At 49.6% G+C, this 19487-nt stretch overlaps 1 protein-coding gene across 2 annotated transcripts in view; it reads left to right on the forward strand.

Annotated features, from left to right (window-relative positions):
* Window positions 1–4782: 4782 nt before the first annotated feature.
* The window catches only part of GPM6A (glycoprotein M6A), a 184969-nt gene continuing 170264 nt past the window's right edge, over window positions 4783–19487 (forward strand). Inside the window, exon 1 of one of the 2 annotated variants that reach the window (XM_045821708.1) lies at window positions 4783–5002. Coding sequence is in view for 1 of the 2 variants with exons in the window: in XM_045821709.1 (XP_045677665.1) it covers window positions 4999–5002 (4 nt within the window). In the remaining variant the exon portion in view is untranslated. The remainder of the gene's footprint in view (window positions 5003–19487) is intronic. The other variant, XM_045821709.1, reaches the window with a different exon arrangement.

Genomic DNA, 19487 nt, shown 5'->3' on the forward strand with positions numbered 1-19487 from the left:
CACCCTCAAGAAATCGTGGTGTGCTGTAAATTGGATGGTTTCCGACCACCGACTTGGGCTCCGAAACACCGTTGTCGCCTCCGTGCGCGGTCACTGCCTCCTGTGGTGCAGACGCGCCCCTCTCGCCTGCAGGGGCAGAGCTCCTGGACCGCTCGGTGGTCTCCGCGCGACTGCTGCCTCCCGCTCTCGAGCTCCCACCGCCGTGCTTGAATCACCGCCGCAGGGCTGGAGGCCGGGAAGGCCAGGGGGGGCTCCTGTCTCGCTCGCAGCCCAGAGAGTAACGTGGCGTCGGCATCCGCGTGGGCGTCTGAGCCTCTGCCGGCTCTTCGATCGCGCGTCCGAGTCGGCCCCCACGACGTCGAGAAAGGAACCGTGAGGTTATGAATTACTGGTCCTGAAATACTAGAGGCGGGGCTGCTGGGAGGACGGCGGGTGGTCTGCTTCCGCAGAGGGCTCTGCTCGCAGCAGGCACTACAGTACAGCACAGGGTCGCTCTCTGTAGCCGATCTGTTCTTTCCTCCCAAGACCTGAGCGTGCTCACGTGAATGTGACCCCTGTCCCCCGCTGCCTGGACTAACTCCACGCGATGGAATCGCGAGAACGTCAGACCCCAGGGGGGTCTATCAGCACAGAAGACAGTGTCATCACTTAAATGTCACAGCTGAAACATGATACCAGGCGCCTCCAAAGAAGCGAATGAGTACAGAAACGTGAAAGCGCTTACCTGCATTACAGGAAGCGCCTGAGGTGTGGCTGAGGGGGCGTGGCTTACACGGGCCTTTGCAGCCTGCGCCCCAGCCGCCCGCGACGTGGCCTCCTCGCTGTCTGGTTCCTGGTGGGGACACCGGTTTCAGGGGCGGCTCAGGGATGCCTGGCTCTTCTCCTTGAAATGTAGCGCTCATCTGAACTGCATCTTGACTATTGTGTTGCTGATGTCCCCAACTCTCTTCTTCTACCACAAGTGTGTTTTGAATGTATGAAAGTCGGCAAACATTTTTTTTTTCTGGGATTATCAAATCACCTTTATCTTTACACCATCTAAAGTAAAGTGAGCGGCGTCTAAAACTGATTTACTGGTGGAAAAAAATCACATTTCATTTGCTTTCAGTAATTGGACCGCATTTCACAATGGATTGAAAGTAAAGTCTCTTAACTTTCCCCCATATCCTTCGGGGAGTACAGAATGGCACATTGTTACGTGAGCTTATTTGATATGCAAACTCTACGGTTCTTCTCACACAAATCGTCCTAAAGTCTGCCTTTCGCACTTTTACTTCTATTACCTAAAGGGTCTCTGTGATTTCTTACGTGTTTTTATGGGGCATTGAAAAATGGTGTTGGTCGGGCTTACTTACGTTGGGCAGGCATGTGCTCTTCTACAATGCACTACGGAACCTAACGCCCATCACACAAGGTGCCCCATATCTTGTCATTCTGTCATAGGGGAATGGCAGCAAAGGACAGTGACATTCACCCCCAGGAGAGAGAGTCGGCTGTTCCTGTTGAGTAGGAGTCGGCGTTTGGAAAGATGGGACTGTTGGGGAGGAAGCAAGTTGTCACTGGCCAGAACCGTCAGGTGTCAGGGCGTCACTAGGTCTGTCTTCCGGCCCAGAACCCCTTTCAGGTGCAGTGGGGCTGGGCCTCGTGGTCCGAGAACAGAAGGGAGCCGGGCCTGTCTCGAGGAGGTTGTGCAGAACCGACAGAAAGGCTGGGGAGGGGGCTCAGAGCCCGCAGGCCTGCCTGCGGTGGATGCATCAATCATAACCGTCTTCCCTCTCGTGTATCGTGCATCTGCAGTCCAGCTCAGTCTATCTGGAATTAAGGAAGATTCCCAGAAGGCAGGCATTGACTGCAGGACAGATAATACGGTCCATGTACTCTCCGAGGGCAGTTTCGCTTCTCAGGGGTCTGAAAGGAGGCCCTGCAAAGGTGCATTCACCTGGATGCACAGAGCAGAGGGCAGGGTGTGCTTACGGCAGAGGCAAAGCTTTGCGAAGTCATATGCCTGAGGCGTGTGCAACGTGTCGTGACCACCTGGACAGTGCATGTGACTGAACCCCGTGTGGAGGTCTACTCGTCTCGCAGCGCCCAGGACACGCCTCAGAGGTACATGTCTGGGTCTACGAAACCTGCCACGTCGCAGTCTGGAGTGGGTGGCCGCCTTCTGAGGTCTCCCCCTGCCCTCGGCGTGTGCAGGCCAGGTTCAGATTTTACCGGGAGAGCCCCGAGGTCGCAAAGCCACACTCGTGGTTCATCAGTGATCTCAGAGCTGCCCCCTCCGAAGGAAGCTTCTCAGTCCTCCTCATACTGGCTCCGTCCAGGAGGGCTGCAGCTGGCCATGCCTCCCTTCTCGAAATCGTCCTTAAGGGGGCTTCCTCTGGCTTCTTCCTTAGCCTAGAATATTCTTGTGTGCTCCTTTTCATGGGCGTCTCTTGCCCACAGTATCAATGCTTCTGTGGCCCGATTCCCCACCGCCAGTATTCTCTTCTCATCCTGCATTCTCCCTAAAGGACCCACACCGTCGGCAACGCTGGAATGACATCTGACCAAGCCACGGAGTGCTCAGCCAGCGACCTGCAGTCACTCTGTGGCTAGATCAAACCCTTTCAGTTTGCAATGGAACATGTAATGAAACCTTCCCCCTCATTTCAGACTTTAGCTAAAGGCTGGATTTTGGGTCCAATGGTTGATAAGAACCTCCATATTCTAAAAAAAAAAAGAAAAGAATTGCTAGTCGTATCCCAGTGGACCTTGTGCAGAGGTGGTCCAGGCAGTGTTGTGGTAAGGGGTGTGTGTGTGTGTGGGGGGGGGGGGTGAAGGCAGAATCTTAAGATTTGATGGGCAGTTAGGTGACCGGAATGAGAAGCAGAAATACTAGAGAACTGTCAATATGAACAAAATGAATTAATTGGCGCCATGAATTAGTTGCCATTTTTTTCAAGTCCCCATATGAAATGATGTAATTTATTCAATCGTGACATAATGGCTTCTCTGTACCTGAGATCCAAGATACTGATGCCCAGTTCTGTGGTCACTGTAAGACAGATGCTTAAACATCAAAATTGTGATATACTCACGCATAACCAGCCAAAAGAGAGACAGCATCATGGTTTTGATTATTAGATGGACGTATGTAATCAGTTATGTTCAGTGTTTTCCAAAATCATTCTTGTAAGTCACTGGGAGTGTCTAAAATATTTATGAACTATAGGCACTGTTGAAAAATAGCACCATCTTCCTGAAGTCCATGACAACCCACAGGTCCCAGGAAATGGTGTGGCAAACCAGCAAGGTCATGGGCCCTTCTGCTGGGCGTGTCTCACCTGCCTGATTATCCATCGCCTGTGCGGTGTGGGCGGGTGAGTGTTTCTCTGTGGCTCCGTTTCCACGTTTGTAAAGTGGGACTAACAGCGTTTTCCTTACACAGTTGTGAGAAGTATGTGGGTTAATATAAAGCCATTAGAACAATGCCTGACAGTAAATTGCACTTACTTGACGTTATTACCATTATTTCATATTTCAGAATCACGTAACTTTTAGACTTAAAACATCTTGAAATAGACCCTCGGGGAGCAAGTGGTGAGCTGTGTCCGGTGACCCAAAAGTCGTGTTCTCAGTTAATTCCCAAACCTTCCCGGCTTGTCCTCTGGAACCCCCCTGGAAGGGGTGCGTGTGGCGGCCCCGACAGTTTTCCCCGGTCAGCTTGCAGAGCGGCGATGCGTTTCCGAAGCGTGCGTCCAGCACTGTTCACTCTGCCGACCGCTTCCTCTCCCCTCCCATGAGAATAACGCCCTCTTCCCACTTAACTGGAATGCACCCGCCGCCGCCCTGCGAGGGGGGCGGGCTGCTCTTCCAGGAGGAGAGAAACGGCCGGTGAACGGTTCCGTGACATTTTAATGACGCGCTCGGCATTTACGCGCGCGTTCCCGCCCAGCGCCGTCCCAATTACTGTCCTACCGTGCCTTCTCCGTGGCGTGGCCGTGTTCCTCGAGGTGCGGGGCCGCGTCCGCTCTGCGGAACCCTCCCACTGGTTCGCGGCACAGGTCTGCGCACTTCTGCGGGTGTGCTGTGCAGGAGGAAGAAGCGTGGCACTTTGGGGACTGTCGGACTGAACTAAATCTCTCCGGTGTGAATCCTGCAAGAACTAGGCCAGTAACCCGCCGGACTATATAATTATTTTGAGCTGGAAAGGACCTTGGAGATCCCTTTTCCCCCGATCCCCCCTTTGACAAATTAGGAAACTGAGGCCCCGCGTCTCTGCAGTCGGCCAGGGACCACGACCCCTCGCTGCTGCCCCGACAAGCCCAAGGCTCTTCCGGCAGCGCCGGCCAGTGACCGACTCTTGGGGCCCGTCGTCTGTTTCCCAAGCGACTTCTGCCTGTCGTGGCCTGCGGCCGTGTGCGCACGTGTGCCCACGTGTGTGCGTGCGCCTTTTAGGATTTGCCAGGGAACAGAAAAGTATATTTGACATGGACGAAGGAAGAGAGGCGCAGTATAAATTAAACGGAGAAATTGTCCTTTCCTCTTGTCTTTATTGACACTGCTGTTGAGGAAGAAACGGTGTGCGTAAGAGGAGATCTGGGGAGCAGAAAGTCAGCGCGCCAGGCCTGCGCGTGCTCGAGTGGCCTTAACCCCGGCTCCGCGTGAAGGGTTATTATCCGGCTGCCCGGCCGCTCCCGCTCCCGGGGCGCTGAGACTGTGTGTGTGCAAAGTGTGCCTGAAGTGCTGAAGGCGGAGGCCTTTGCACGTGGCCAGCCCGAAAGCGAAAGGGGCAAGGTGGGGGAAGGAGAGCCGCGGGGAAGGGGGGCCCAGTAGCCGGCGGCCGGAGGAGGCAGGTGGGAGAGGGAGGGGGCAGGAACCCCGGAGCGCTCTGCTGGGAGGGGCGAGGCTGTCCCGGGCGGCAGCAGCGCCAGCAGCCGGAGAGCCGCCTGGAGAACTTGGCTGCGCCGCGCCGGCCCTTTTCGCTCGGGTAGGAAGGACCGTCGGACCTCCCCGGCCATGGGTGAGTGTGCGGGCCGGCTCGGGACGCCCCGGACTCGCCTCCGAGGGGTCCTGCTGCAGGAAAGTCCACGCATGTGGCTCCGAGAGCGCGTGCATACCCCCCGCCTCTCCCTTCTGGGTCCGGACTTGTCCGGGGAGGCAGGCGGCGGCTCAAGGAGGCGAGGGCCGAGGGGGGTGCGTCCCGGAGCTCAGGGCTGCGCCGGAGGGACGCTGAGAGCGGCTCTGGACACCGCGGCCCCTCCGCCCCGCGTCGCAGGGGATCGGGCGGGGAGCGGGCTGCGGTGGGGCTCCCGGGTTGCGAACTTGGACAACTTTCGCTCCTCCGGTTCTGCGTGGGAGAGGGTGCGGGGCAGGCGAGACAGGGGCGGGCTCCAGTGCCTGTCCCAAGGGCCACATTGGCACCAAGGTTTCAAGCTGCGCTCCAGGGCCCAGTGGATTCTTCCTGCAGCGGAGCCGCGGAGCTGGCCTAGGTCCCAGCAGCTCCGAGCGCGCAGGTCGGCTGCACTGGAGTTTCGGGGCAGAGTCCACTGCTTGGGACTTGAGTGGCAGCAGCTCGGGGCAGCCCGGGGAATGTGGTGGCTGGAGGAGGGGGCCGGGTGTGAAAGAGTCAATCTGAGCGGGGCCTCCGCGGAGGAGGTGGGTCCCTGGAGGTCGCGGATCTAGCGCCGCGAGGGCTGCGGGCGAGCCGAGTCTCGCATCCTCGCAGACCGGGGTCCGGCTGGTGCGGGCTCCAGAGTGCGGGTCGGAGCCGCTGCCCCGGTTGCTGGTCAGCGATCCGCAGGCAGTGCGGGGTGGCTGTTGACTCGCGGCCAGCTCCCCCATTCCTTCCCGTCCCAGTCCGCGCCGCGCCCCTCCCCCGCCTCTCCCGCGTCCTTTGTGGCGAGGGGTTTCTTGCAACGGAAAAGAGGCCTCTGGGGACCGACGTGTTCAGGTTGGAACTCCCGAGTTCCCACAGGCTCAGGGGTCAGGGGATGCTTGGACTGCCGGTCGGTGGAGTCTGTGGACACCGGCCAGCTGGGAAGAGAGGGAGAGGAGCTACGGACATGTTTCCCTAAGAATGTTAACTGTGGCCACAACAACAGCCACAGTCTCTTCGTGCCTGCCGGGGAGTCTGAGAAAGACCCATTTTTAGGGTCTTTGAATAAAACAGTGTTGCAAAGAGTCTCCAGAATGGGCTGTCTTTAAAACTGTTCTGAAACCAAAGGAATGTTTTCAAGTTCCAAAGAAATGATCAGACACTCTCCCAAGTGTGGCAGGACGAATTTCAGGCTTGATCTCCCTTCCCTCCCCCCACTCCTGCCGTCCTCCCTCCCCTTTATTTGGGTATGCAAACTCTGGATGCAGTCACCGTGTGCAGGTGAGAGGCTCTCCTAAAGGAAAAGCCAAAATGCCTGATGCCGTGTAATCTGTTCACTCACTGTATTAAATGTGTTCGGATGATATTTGGATCCCACATAAAATGTCCAGAAAGAATGACATTTTTTTACCTTGTAACTCACCTTACTTAAGCCTGAGTGGATTCTCTGTCAAAAGGTAAGGTACTCACAATTTTGAAGTTAATTGTGTCTCCAGCTTGCATTTCCAAACTGTAATAAAAACAGCTGGTCCTGGATTTCACTTCAGTGCCCTTGGGTAACTTTTGCAGGGTCCCAAGTCCTAGCAGGTGGAGTTACCACCTGAGCGTTCGTGATAACCCTGGGCTTGGTTCCTAGACCTCGAGTTCTCTCTCCTCTCTGCGATCCGACAGACACCTAGATGTGCTTTCCTCCTGCTTCTGCCAGGAAGGGATGACATATTTTCTATGGTAATTGAGGTCACTCAAAACTCCAGTTGGTGGCAGCTGGCGAGGAGGTGAGAGTGAGTAAAGGGAACAAGTGAGAAGCCAGGGGCCAGGGGAGCAGAGAAAAGAACAGGGATGCGGCGAAGGAGAGGGAGAGCCTGACGCTGGGACCGGGGACAGTGGCCGAGGACGCACAGCCCAGAAGTAGGCACAGCCAGTGAGCAGAGGGGGCCAATGACAGGGAGGAGGGAGACAAATATGTCTGGAAACTAGAGAGAAACCATATGGTCAACTAAGGGCATCTTTTCTCTCCTCTTTTAACTTACTTAGGAAAAGCCCAGAACGTCATTACTTAGAACTCCTCTTCTTTACCGGGAGTAGGGGTGAGGCTCAGCACCGGAGGCCAAAGTGCTACCCCAAGGGGGGAGACAGCGTGGGGGAGGGCCCTGCAGGGCCACCAAGCCGACCCCACCTCATTCTGGTGCCGGACCCCCGGCATGTCTCATTTACAGGCAGGGAGGTGGGGCTCAAAAAAAGAAGTCTGCACTCTAGCATGGTGGGAGACGGAATAACTGATTCATCAAATATTCTGAATAATTGATAGTTACCATATCTATAATGCACAAGGCCAATTCTCCAAAGGAAAAAAGTTGTTTGCAAAGTAGGCAAATTGAGCTTTTGGCATCTCATACTTCCCCCTTTCCTTTTCTTTCCTCAGCTTATCCTAAGTGTGCAACACGGGTTCCCCTGCGGCCCAAAATTTTGCTCTCCGGAAAAGATATGATGAAATATTTCATACTCAGAAACGCATGGCTACTTCTTTGCTGAGAGTTACATTTTAGCTGCAAGGCTTAGTCTCACCTGCAAGCTCTCTAATTGTGGAATCTCAGGCCATTGTGTGCGGTGGTCAGGGATATGTTTCTCTTCTAACTTCATCATGTACTGTTCTTCGTTTTGTTTTAAAAATGATGTTGCACATTATTTAGTTCCACAGATGTTATTAGGGAAAGTTTCAAGGAGGGAGTGTTGTTGAACCTAGTTTGGAGGGAAGTGAAGGATTTGGGGAGGGAACAGGTGTTCTAGGCAGAATAGGGGGTCCCTCCTTGAAACAGGAGGGCAGTGCGTTTGGAGAGCAGGAGCCATGAAGCGGGGCTGACAGGGTGGGACTTGGTTCTGAAGAGCCTTCAAACGCAGCCCGTTAGAATGCACACGGCAGGAAGTAGGGAGGCATGGAAGGTTTTCGGGCAGTGCAGAATTGTAATGAGATTAGTGTTTCAGGAAGGTACATTGAGCAGCGTTTTTTTTTTTTTTCCAATGTGCAATTGCTGGGGGTCATGGCCTGCAACCCAGGCATGTGCCCTGACTGGGAATCGAACCTGCGACACTTTGGTTCGCAGCCCGCGCTCAGTCCACTGAGCTACGCCAGCCAGGGCTTGAGCAGTGTTTTTAAGGCAAAGGAAAAACTGGAGAGGATGGACCTGGTAGACACAGAAGTCCTGGATAATGCGCAGTATGGCGAGCCCAGTCACAGTGAAACGGTGGGAATCGTGAAACTGGGGAGGAAAAGGTGGATGGAAGATATTTCTTATTTAAAAAACTATGAAATGAGGCAATTGAGCAATAAAGAGGAGAAAGAATAAGAGACATTCTTTGGAGATTTGAAACCTTGGATATTGGGGAAATAGTGAGACGCTTGATAGAATATTTAAAAGAAAAACCAGATTGTTTCTGGAGGCTTTGGACTGAAAATTTGTTTCATTTTTTAAATGTTAATTAAGTGGTGATGGCTAGACATCCAAACAGCGATGTTTGGTTAGCTTGGAAATGCATGACGAGCATTTAATCAGAGCACGAGAACAGAAGGAAACATAGGATTTGAGGGTCACCAGCCTTTACTGAGAGCTACATCCATGCAATAGATCACCCGTCTGAGGGTGTGAGTAGGGGGTGCTGGCTGGGGGTCAGGGAGCGGGGGGTGGGGGGTAAGCACTGTTTGCAGGAAGAGGGGAACCAGGTAGGTCACGCTGCCTCCAATTGGGGCAGTGAAATGCGAGATCTGTCACATTCTGAGAGTCCACCAAGTCTGACAAGAGAAGAAAATCTGGCAAAAACAGTTTGCTGTCATTCAATTTTAGCAAAAATTGATTTGGTGAAGGATCTTTAAAGCTGTTTGCTAATTTAGGCAAGGAACAATGAGACGTGCTGTTTGTTGCCTTGAAGTCATACTTTTCCCAGGACAAACATGACCCCTGGAGCAGGTCCGAACGAGGGACACAGAGCCCAGGTTGGAAGTAAGAGCAGATGGTAATCCCGTTGTCTTTGGGCGGACCCGCGGATCCCAGGGACCTGCTTCCTCTTCTGTGTGACGGCGGGGGCGGGGCGGGGGGCAGGGTTCTATAAACGTATGGAGCTCAGGTCTTGTTTCAGTAACAATTAGAGGAAAAAACATGGAAAAGAGATAAGGCTGAGTTATTTCCATTAACCAGATCAGGAGCATTGTAATGATGTTAGACTACTACGGGAACATTTTAAGGGTCTTTTGGTCTCTAGCATGTTATTTTCAGGAGAAAATAACCATGAAAGTCGGATAGTGTGGACCTGAGCAGAAGAAGATAAACTAATGTCCTGGTTGTCTTTGCTGTATGATGACTATCCCCAAAACTAGGGAATGAAAACACCTGTTTTTATTGTGTCTCATGGTTCTCCCAGCCGGCTGCTGAGCGGCTCTTGTTTGAGGCGCGCGTTGTGCCTTTGCGGTGCAGCGTCTGCTGGAGATCCAGCCACGTGAAGACTAGAGCAGGCTGGTCATCCTGGACAGCTCCCACATCTGGCTGGCAGGGGATGCGGGCTATCGGCTGGGCGCCCAACGGGAGCCACCTCTCAGCGCCTTGCACATCCACAAAGTGCTGGCTGGGTTCCAAGAGGGAATGTTCCTAGAACAAGTGTGCGAGAAGTCCACGGAGACGTTGCGAAGATTCTTCTGACCTAGAACATCTTAAGTCCCAGCATATTACTTCTGTCACAATGTTTAATGGTCACAAAAATTATTGGGAACAGTCAGATTCCAGGGCAGAAGCATGCGACCCCTCCCCTTGATGTATCGGGTGTAGCGTGCATGTTCAAGGAGAAGGACCCGAGGAAGCCAACCAATTGACCTTATTCCTAGAAGAAATGTCTTGCAAGCATACAAGCACAAAATAAAAATCATCAAGCTTATAACTGAAAAGTTGACATAAGTTTTCTGAAACACAGATGATAAAAGACTGAACCTTTAATTAGAAATATGAAGAAATCTAAACAGTCACATTAAAATTTCACAGCAAAACATTCAAGTGTGGAAATGCTTGCCTGGGTGGAAATGTGTTCATAGGATGCTGGGAGAACTCTACTGAAAATAATGTCAAATACAATCAACTAATCTTTCTTATTTTAAGTCAGATCTGAAGTTTCTAAGGCTATTTTAAATTACTGGTTATTTACTTGGAATTGAGTTTGTACCATAAAGTGTAATGCAGGTCAGTTGGTGTAAATCCTCTCTTGACTACTCCTTTATCACAATACACTAAGTGCTTTTGTGGCGAACTGTTTAGAAGCTGGCTTTATTTTCCAAGCCTGTGTTTGTTGTACGAGATATATCATTTGAATTGGTATAGTGGCAGCTAAAAATAAGTTTAGAGCTAACTAACTATACTTTTTTTTGAAAGATATGTTTCTAAATTAACTATGTAAGATTCAGTTTAACAAAACTTTAAATGTCAATCTCCTTCTACTATTTTTAACTGGAAAGGGTCAGGGTTGCCATTTGTGTCTGCAAAAATATAGGTCTTTCTCCTAGACAAGTGAAAAACAAAGCAAATTGAATAAATGGTCTGGGCTTAAACTCAAGGACAGAATAGTGTCAACCTAGAAACTTAGAGGCCTTAAAAAGAAGAATTTGATGATGACTGTGTCGGCCTCATTGATTTGAGGTCATTCTATTTTCTACTGTTTGACAAGAGACGAGGAAGTCGGGACCACGGGAATCCCTATACTCTACGCCCAGTCCTCACGATATAGGGGAAAAAACCACACAACACGAGAACTGAGGACTGGCCGATGTAACCAGTATAACCAGAATAATGCCTGAGGCGTCCAGAAGGTGATATGACCTGCAGTTAAAACAAGTGTTTCCTTAATTTGTGGAGGTAACCTGTCAAAATAGGCGCTGCTTACTCTACAATGCGTAAGACATACAAATATATATGTAATAGCAGAAGAAACATCTCTTGCCATTTCTATAAAACTTCTTGTTCTAGAAACTCTTACGCTTATTATTCTAATTAGAATGACTTAGAAAATATGTTGCGTGCTAACTCCGGGGCCCCAGTACCGAGATCCGCGTTCAGAGGGTGTGGGCCTCAGAGGGGACCTGCGTGTTGACGTGCAACCCAGGCTGCTGGCCTCGGCAAGCTCGTCGGCGCCCCTGAGGGTGACCACCCTTCCCTGGCATCGCTACCACCACATGGCCTTAATGTCTGACCCAGTTCCGAGCTCTGAAGACTGTCGGGAGAGCTGGTCCCGGGAGCGCTGGGGAGTCTCACCATCCCACGGACCGTAGGTCTCTTTCGCTCACCCGTCACTCAAGTGGGTGGGCTCTTACCCAGGTTCCTGACACTTGCTCCCTGAAAAGTGCTAATGACACACAGCCTCATGGGGTGGGGTCTCATTTGCTGCACAGAACGCCCAAATCTGTGCTGAGCTCTGCTGTCTGTGCCCAGCCGTCCCTCTGGTCCTGCAACCTCAGTGTGTTCAAAGCCAGGTTCACCCTTCCCAGGACTGGGTGGTCCTGTCTCCCTGCACTCTGTGCCCTCTCCCACCTCTTTCTGTCCTGATGGCATCACATGATGTCCGCGTGGTTTACCATACCTGACTGAGGGCAGCGCTGCCCCTCGGTTCTTCACCCTCCCGACCCCCCTGCCTGGACTCCAACGGTCCTTCCTTTTCGCACCTCCCGCCAAAGCATCTCCCGTGCTGGGCAGCACACCACTTCCAGCCCAGCTCCGGTCCTGCCTGTGTCTTCTCTGACCTTACTTCCCGCTACCCTCTCTTGCTTTTCATACCCGAACCAACAGCACAACAAAGCAAAGAAAAAAGCCCACAAATTAATTTTATCTACTCCCCTTCTCTTCCCTGCAACTGTTTGATCAGGCCGTTTGTACTCCTTGGCATGCCCTTTCTAGTTCTCCATGGAAATGCAAGCCTCTGTCTGAGCCTCCATTAGCTCAGCTTAAATACTTCCTGCCCGAAAAACTCCCAGGATTTGACCAGCTGCATGTTCTCCAAAGCCTGGGCTATGTACTGGTGCAATGCAAAGTGTTTTTGCACGTGCCAGAAATGCCTCTGTAGTACTTAATGCGTGCCACGCACCATTTGAAGTGCCTGTGAGTGCAGACAAAGTCAGCTGAGCACGGAGCGTGAGCACTGAACACTGAGGGAGTTTTCTGCATTCCTGTTCCGGGTGTTCTACTAAACAGCACGCAAAGGACAAAAATTCACGACACAGGTATACTAGATGTATGGAAGGTGTCGCAAGGTTATCCACTATTGACACTGTTTTCACCTTCTTTCCCTTCTAAAGAAAGATTTACAGAAAAGAATGCGATTGTGTTTGTTAGTCACCGTACGTATGAGAAAGTAAGTTCACAGTGACAAGTCTCTAGAGAGGAAAAAGCCAGCGCAGCTATTAATGTAAGTGCACGATTTGTAAGTAATTGGTTTCTTAGTAGAGATGACGTCGAGACTACTAGAAAAATTAGTGTTATTAATTAGTTTCATTCATTTCACAGCAATTACCTTAATGGACTTCCGTTTACATAGCATGATAAATGCATCCGGGCTTACACAAGCTGAGAGGTAAAGTGTCCTCTCATCTCACAGGAGGTAAAAATTTTCTAGAAATGCCAGGGAAATCACATGTGATGTATTGCGTCACATTAAAATTGTTGTTGTGACAGAATGGCTGTGGCCAGGGCTCCACCCCACTCAGGGTAAATGAGCACTCTGTGTGGTACACTTCACATTCTCCAGGACAGTAGGTCACAGTCATTCTCACCATAAAGAGAAAAAAGGTAACAGTGTGAGGCGATGGGGGTGCTAATTGTGTCATTTCAAAATATACACACGTATCACATGATCACGCCGCCTACTTTAAATATGTATGATTTTGTTCGTCAGTCACACCTCACTAAAGCTGAAAACATTTAAGAAAATGAAAACCTAATAAGAAATCAATTGTAATATCAATGTAACTGAACAAGTATTTCTTAAGGGTCAGTCCTATGCCTACCCTTCTGTTTTTTGCTGCAAAAAAGGTGTTCATTGGATACAAAACACATGGCCAGAAAGCTGTTTGAGATTTTACAAGATGTGATCATGGAGATCTAGTACAAATAAAACAGTTGCCAAAACTGTGGGTCCAGAAGGGAAGGGATCCACGGAGGCCGTGGTCTCCAGGGAGGTTTTCTGGGTGAGGAACTTGGAAGAGATGCCGGATCGTGTGTGACTTCGTGGGGCAACGGGGTGGAGGCAGTGTGGGCGTGGCCCCAGGAGAGCGGCCGGGGAGGTGGGGGCGCATGCTCAGTGCACAGGCTCAGGGCCCCGGCCGAAGTGCCTCCCCTCTGTGCCCTAGTTTCCCACTCCTGTGACCCCTGGACGGGAGCTGGGTCCCCCCCGAACAGGAGGGTGCCTCAGATGTCCAGCCTGCTTGTCAAACCAGCTTTCCGATTGACCTGTGCGATGGACGCACTTCCTGTTCACCGCCTGTTATTTCCAGGACACTCCGTCGGCTCCTGCTCTCTGAGTCTGTTCCCCGAGACCTTGCAAACATTTTCAGCCCACGTGGCGACCTCTCGCCCTCGGTTCTTCCCACCTCTGCTACTCTCCCTGGCCCTTGGCTTCTGTAACTAACTCGCCCCTGGACCTTGTCCTTCAGTGGGACTTTCTGAATATGTAAATGTGTGTACTTCTTCATCCCCTTCCCCTTTTCCTCCGAATACGTGCGCTAGAACCACTCACACTCACACCACCAACAAGAAGGAGGGGCCCAGAAGGCCTGACTCCCATTGTATTACGTGTGCACCGAGGGGCTCCAACCAGTAGAACCGAACTGGAATGGTGCCCTGGTGGTGAGCGAAGTTGGGTTCTGCTGGTCACAGCATCTCAGCCTTCGGGTCTTCTGCTCTGTCACCAGCTCCAAGGCGTCTCATCGTCTTCACAGAGAGCCCGTAGAACCTGTCCCACTTGCTTTCCTTCTACTCCAGCCTACCACTGCTTCTTGTCTACTTACTTGGTCACGGCCGGTAGTTACAACCACTCTTTGCAAGTTTTCTTGACTCCCTTGGCCTCTGGTCCCAAAGGGTGTGCATTGTTGCAGCAGAGGTGGAGGAAGGCTGGGTGTCAGGACTGAGAAAACAGTCCCATTGCATGACCCCGCAGTGGCAGCGCCTCAGATAGGGAGCAATAGGGAACTTAGCCGAGTTCATGGCAGATGTAGCTGAGAGGAAGGAAATAGGAGAGATAATGAGAACGAAAACTATCTTTTTATCTTTTAGCATACCAGCCAGCCCGAGTGGGTATTCTGAACAAAGAGAGGAAGGAGTCGTCCAGAACAAGCACAGACAGACTGGAAATAGTCACCATTCCAGCTGAGTAGCTGTTTGCTCTCCTCAGGCTGAGCCCCGCTGTTTCCTCTGTCCCTGGCCTCCTTCTTCTGTCCGCAGGCTGTGGCTCATTGTTTATTTATTGGCCGGTTAGTGTGAAAAGCACAGCGTCCTTGATCATTGGCGGGCGACCAAGGGGAGTGTGGAGCCTGCGGGCCGCTGGCTGGCACCTAGGGCTGCTGGGCTCCGGCCGGTGTTGCTGCTCTTCGCTGTCCGTGAAGTTTAGGGGATCCGGCTGCTTCGTGGCTTTCGGTTCCCGGTTCTTACTAACACTTGCCAAAGGTTTCCTCCTGCATCCTCAGAACCACGACAGCTTCTAGGCCACGTTCTGGCGTTGATCACAGCATCTTCAAAGAAAGGCTCAGGACAGCAAGGGCCCTTTCTTTCCCCCTCGGTGACCGCAGTGGGTGCTGGCAGGCTGGCCGCCGGAGCCATAGCGACACACCCTGCCCACTGTCTCTTAGGCATCTCAATGAGCTTTCTTCACTCTTTGAATATATAGCCACAAAAGTTTGCTCTCCGAGGGGAAATGAATACAGGATTCCCCTGAAGAACAGCTTCGTGGAGTTAATTAAGCATTCTCCTCTAATGTTCATTTCTGAACTAAGCTAGACATTACTTGCAGTCCTTTTTTTCCCCCTTCAAGTTTTTATAATTAGGCTTTCAGTGGACTTAATCTTTTAATTTAAAAATGATTATTTGGCAGGTTGTTGGGCTCCATCTCTTAGGTTACAAAGCTAAACACACCCAACGACAGCAAGGAGAGGCGCAATGAGGTTGCTCTGAACACAACACAACAAATACTTAAGTCTGGTTTTCAGCAAAGATCCAGGAGATTTTGCTGTCTACAGTATTATCTCGAGAGCTACAGTTACTTTATTTTTCTAGAGAAAAGAAGATTTGGGGAGGTAATCTCTATGTTGTATTAAATTCTAGTGCTAAATAAAATGCGGATGGAAAAGGATTCTTTTCTCTTTTTATTTCAAGTCACAGATAATTGTATTTTCTCTCTGCATAGAGAGTGTTTTGGAGGTATAGAATTATAAACCTCTCCCAGACAGGTTATTGGTGGAAAAATGGTTATATAACTACTTTATATATCAACTTGACCAGAATTTTATGTTCTCCAGTATATTAATTTCTAGGCAACCTGTGCAAATCAGCCTTCCCTGGCCAACTCATGGCACTTTCATTGTATTTTTTGATTAAAAAAACTGTTTTCAATTCCTAGATCCACTGCTTTGAAAAAAGTAATGTAAACTCCCTGTTATTTTACTTTATTGGTTATTTGTTGGCAAGATACTAACACTATGTATCACCTGTTTTCGTGGGCATGAATAAATAAGGGGATGCATGTACACTGGTTTAACATGAAGGGTGGAAGCAAAAGATAGTACTCCACACACATAACACACACGTGCACACACACAAATTAATTGTGAAAGTTTGTCTTAACTAATTTTTTATTAATTTCTTCTTAAGTGTATCATACAGAAAACTCTAGATTTGTGAGTATCAGACAAATTTCAAACTAGCGCTTTTCCCCCAAAACCGATGCACAAGACAGCCATGCATTTTTCAGGAATAAATGGACTAGCTGTGGCTTTTATAGACAGAAAATATTACTAGGGATAAGACAGGACTGAGAGCGAAACAGCCCTCCACAGGTGTTGAGGGCTGGTCTTGAAAACCGGAACTTGCCAGGCCTGTCTGCATAACCCATTCATCGGGCAACTGCTAACTAGCAACAGCAGGACAAAGCCGCTTACTCTCGGGGTTAGTAATATTCAGCCCTGTCTCGGGTGGCCTGACCAGTGCAATGAGGAAAGAAAAAGAATCGTACGTGGAAAGGAAGAGACAAATTTGTGTCATTGATTAAGATGAGATAGTTGTTTATGTATTGCACTAGAGGGATCCTGCGAATGATGAGAAATACTACGAGACCCGCAAGGACGCTTGGTGTAAAGTCAACAGAGACAACCAAGAGCAGTCCCATGTGTTGGCCATGCAGACACGAGTGTAGTCGGGATTCCAGTGGGCAATTGCCTGAGTCTACACGTGCTGATGTATATGAGATTTTAAGGGCAGAGCATGGCTATGAATACACAATGAGCTACATCTGCTGAGTGAATGTCAAACCTCATCAGAAATAGTCTGGTTCTCATCCACGTGACCCCACAGACAGTTCCAACAAGGTTTTCATGGAATTGACAAACCGATTCTAAAACTATACGGAAAAGTGATGGGTGTTCTAGAAACTGTTGACATAATTCTGAAAAAAGGGGGGTATAGTGGTGATGAATTAAGCCTTTCAGATATCTAGGTATATTTCTTAAGCCATAATAGTTATAACTGATTTGAGCCCTAAATACACCACAGATGAATGGAACCCAATAAAATGACCAAAAAACAGGTGTCCTGGACATAGAATAGAAAAGGGAGTTTCCTAACCAATGTAAGACTATTCAGTAAGTGGTGTTGAGACAACAAATTTGCATATAGAAAATGGAGACTTTTCAGTTGAATTAAAATGAATTGTTTTAATACTTCACATTCCACACGTGAAACCAAATTCTAGAAGGATCTAATAAGAGGGACCTAATGAGGATATAACTGAAAAATAATCTTAAAATTATAAAGAAAAATCTTGGAGAGTAGCTTTAAAACCATGGGAAAGATTTTTAAAACATAGAGAAAAAGTACTAATAATGCAAGAAAAGCCTGACAAATCTGACCATATGAAAATTTGAAGTGGCTTTATGAGAAAATAAAACCATGGAGAAATACAGGCCAGATTGTAAAAGTATAAACTTTAAAAATATGTAAATAACATATAAGTTGTTAAGAAAATGAACAATGGCAATAGGAAATGAGCAAAATCAAAGAACAAGAGTTTCATGGAAAAAGGAAACATTGATGTTTCAACCACATGAAGTAATGTTTCAGTCTGGCAGTGGGAAAATTTCAAGTGCAGGGGTCTGTGTGTGTGTGTGAGAGAGAGAGAGAGAAAGAGAGACTGAGAAAAGAATAGCTAACCTGAGTGATCCCATATACGAAATAAATTGCATTAGTAGTTGTAGAGTTTGCAACCATGAAAACGTCAGGCACGAATGGCTGTACTGGTGAATCTGACCTGCCGTCTAAGGAATGTATCACAGCAATTCTGTTGTGAAACCTTCCACAGAAAAGCATAGGAAGAAACACTTCCCAACTCATTTTATGAAGCTAGCATGACCCCGATACCAAAACCAGACAGAGCCGACGAGGAGATAACTGGAGATGAACAGATCTCATGAACGTTGACATAAACATTGGTAAGGGGAATTTCAGCAGGTCGAATCTGTATAGATTTTCCAAAACTCACAGAACTACACACAGTGAATTTTACAGTGTAACACATTCTGTGCCAATAAAACAAATAAAATCGGAAGCAGATGTGATTGAATATTACGTTTGGTCAATTTTGAGGGGCAGGCCATTTCTTTTTGGTTCTATTATTTTTATCTTTTTAAATATATAATAAAAATGATTTTGCCCAGTTTATAAGAGACTAAAGGGAATTTCCTCTAGATAACATTTTTCCTCCTGTTCCTGCTCCGAACCCTCTTGGTAACCCCATCTGCCTTAGGTAGTCTACCCCTCTTTTCCTTTTCCCTTCCCTTTCCTCCAATGTTGCACAATGTGTGAAGTCTTTCCGTGCCAGACACAGTAGAGGGGAAGTCGGCATTTCTGAGGCCGCCTCTAATGAAAACCCTTCTTCCATTTATCCAGCCATTAAGCATTACATAATGTTCCATTTCACTTTGTATTAAAACACATTTATTTACTTTGTTTTTTGTTCATTTTTATCGTAGTTTTCCCATTATCCTTTCTCCCCTCCTATACCCTCTTCCAGCGCCCGCCCCCGCCCCCATAATTACCGCACTGTTGCCCATGCCCACGAGTTCTCTCTCTCCTTTTTTTTTTGTTTTCGCTCCATCCCTTCAACCCCCTCCAGAGCTGTCATCTACTCTCCCTCGACGAGTCTGTCTCCGTTTCGCTCGTTAGTGGAGTTTGTTCGTTAGATCCCACACATGAGTGACATCATGTGGCATTTGTCGTGCTCTGACTGGCTTACTCCACTCTGCGTAGCGTTCTCCAGGTCCGGAGACACTCACGGGCGAGAGTCACACCCAGGAGTGACAGAGCGGTGGGGTCCCCCCTCACCCGTGGCGAGTGACACGCACAGCACACTTTTCAGAGTTCCTGTCACGGTGGCGGTGGCCAACATATATATTTTATACACGTCATTTCCAATTTCAAAAGTCTCATTTTCAACATCCCGTCCAAACGCCCGTTTTGATTTGACCCAGGGCAGTTCGGCAACATACATAACGGTCAGCGTTCCATCAAATCTGTCCCGCGCTCGCTAACACTGAGGACTTGAATTTGTTTAGCAAGAGAAATTGCACGCTTACTAGATCGTGCAGTTAGCAGACACTGAGCTCTAGCTCGTGGAGGGCGAAAACAAGGCCGGTCTCAGGAAGCGAGCCGAATAAATCGTCCGGGGTCGGGGGTGCACACCCCGCCCCTTAGAGCCCCGCCCACCTAGGCCAGGCCGCCGGAGTAACCTGGCCGAGGCCTCCAAGTCGTCGCTGTTTTTAAATTTCAGTTTGAAGGGTTGCTGCATGGATTCATGATACCTTGCACCGTACTCAGGGTTTGCAGATGCTCCAAATGAGCTGTTCCGAATTTTGTGTTTGGGTGAAATAATAATGCCGCTAATTACAGTTAGGACAAACGGGTGAATCGGATGGCAGTCAGTATGGTGGACTGCAGGGGAGCCTCTTGTGCAACGTACAGAGCACGAAGCAGGTCGCTCGCTTAGCCTTACTGTTTCTGCCCGCGGTAGTGCACTGTGGCTATTTGGTGGGGAATTGGTACAGCGCGAACAGAACACAGCCGTGTGCTGGGCTTTCATTGTCGCAGGTGAGTCGTTTATCCTTCCTGGTGCGCTCAGGAGCGTTGAC

The sequence above is a fragment of the Phyllostomus hastatus genome, unplaced genomic scaffold (genome assembly GCF_019186645.2).
Source record: "Phyllostomus hastatus isolate PE091 unplaced genomic scaffold, TTU_PhHast_1.1 phas_scaffold_46, whole genome shotgun sequence".
Lineage (NCBI taxonomy): Eukaryota > Metazoa > Chordata > Mammalia > Chiroptera > Phyllostomidae > Phyllostomus > Phyllostomus hastatus.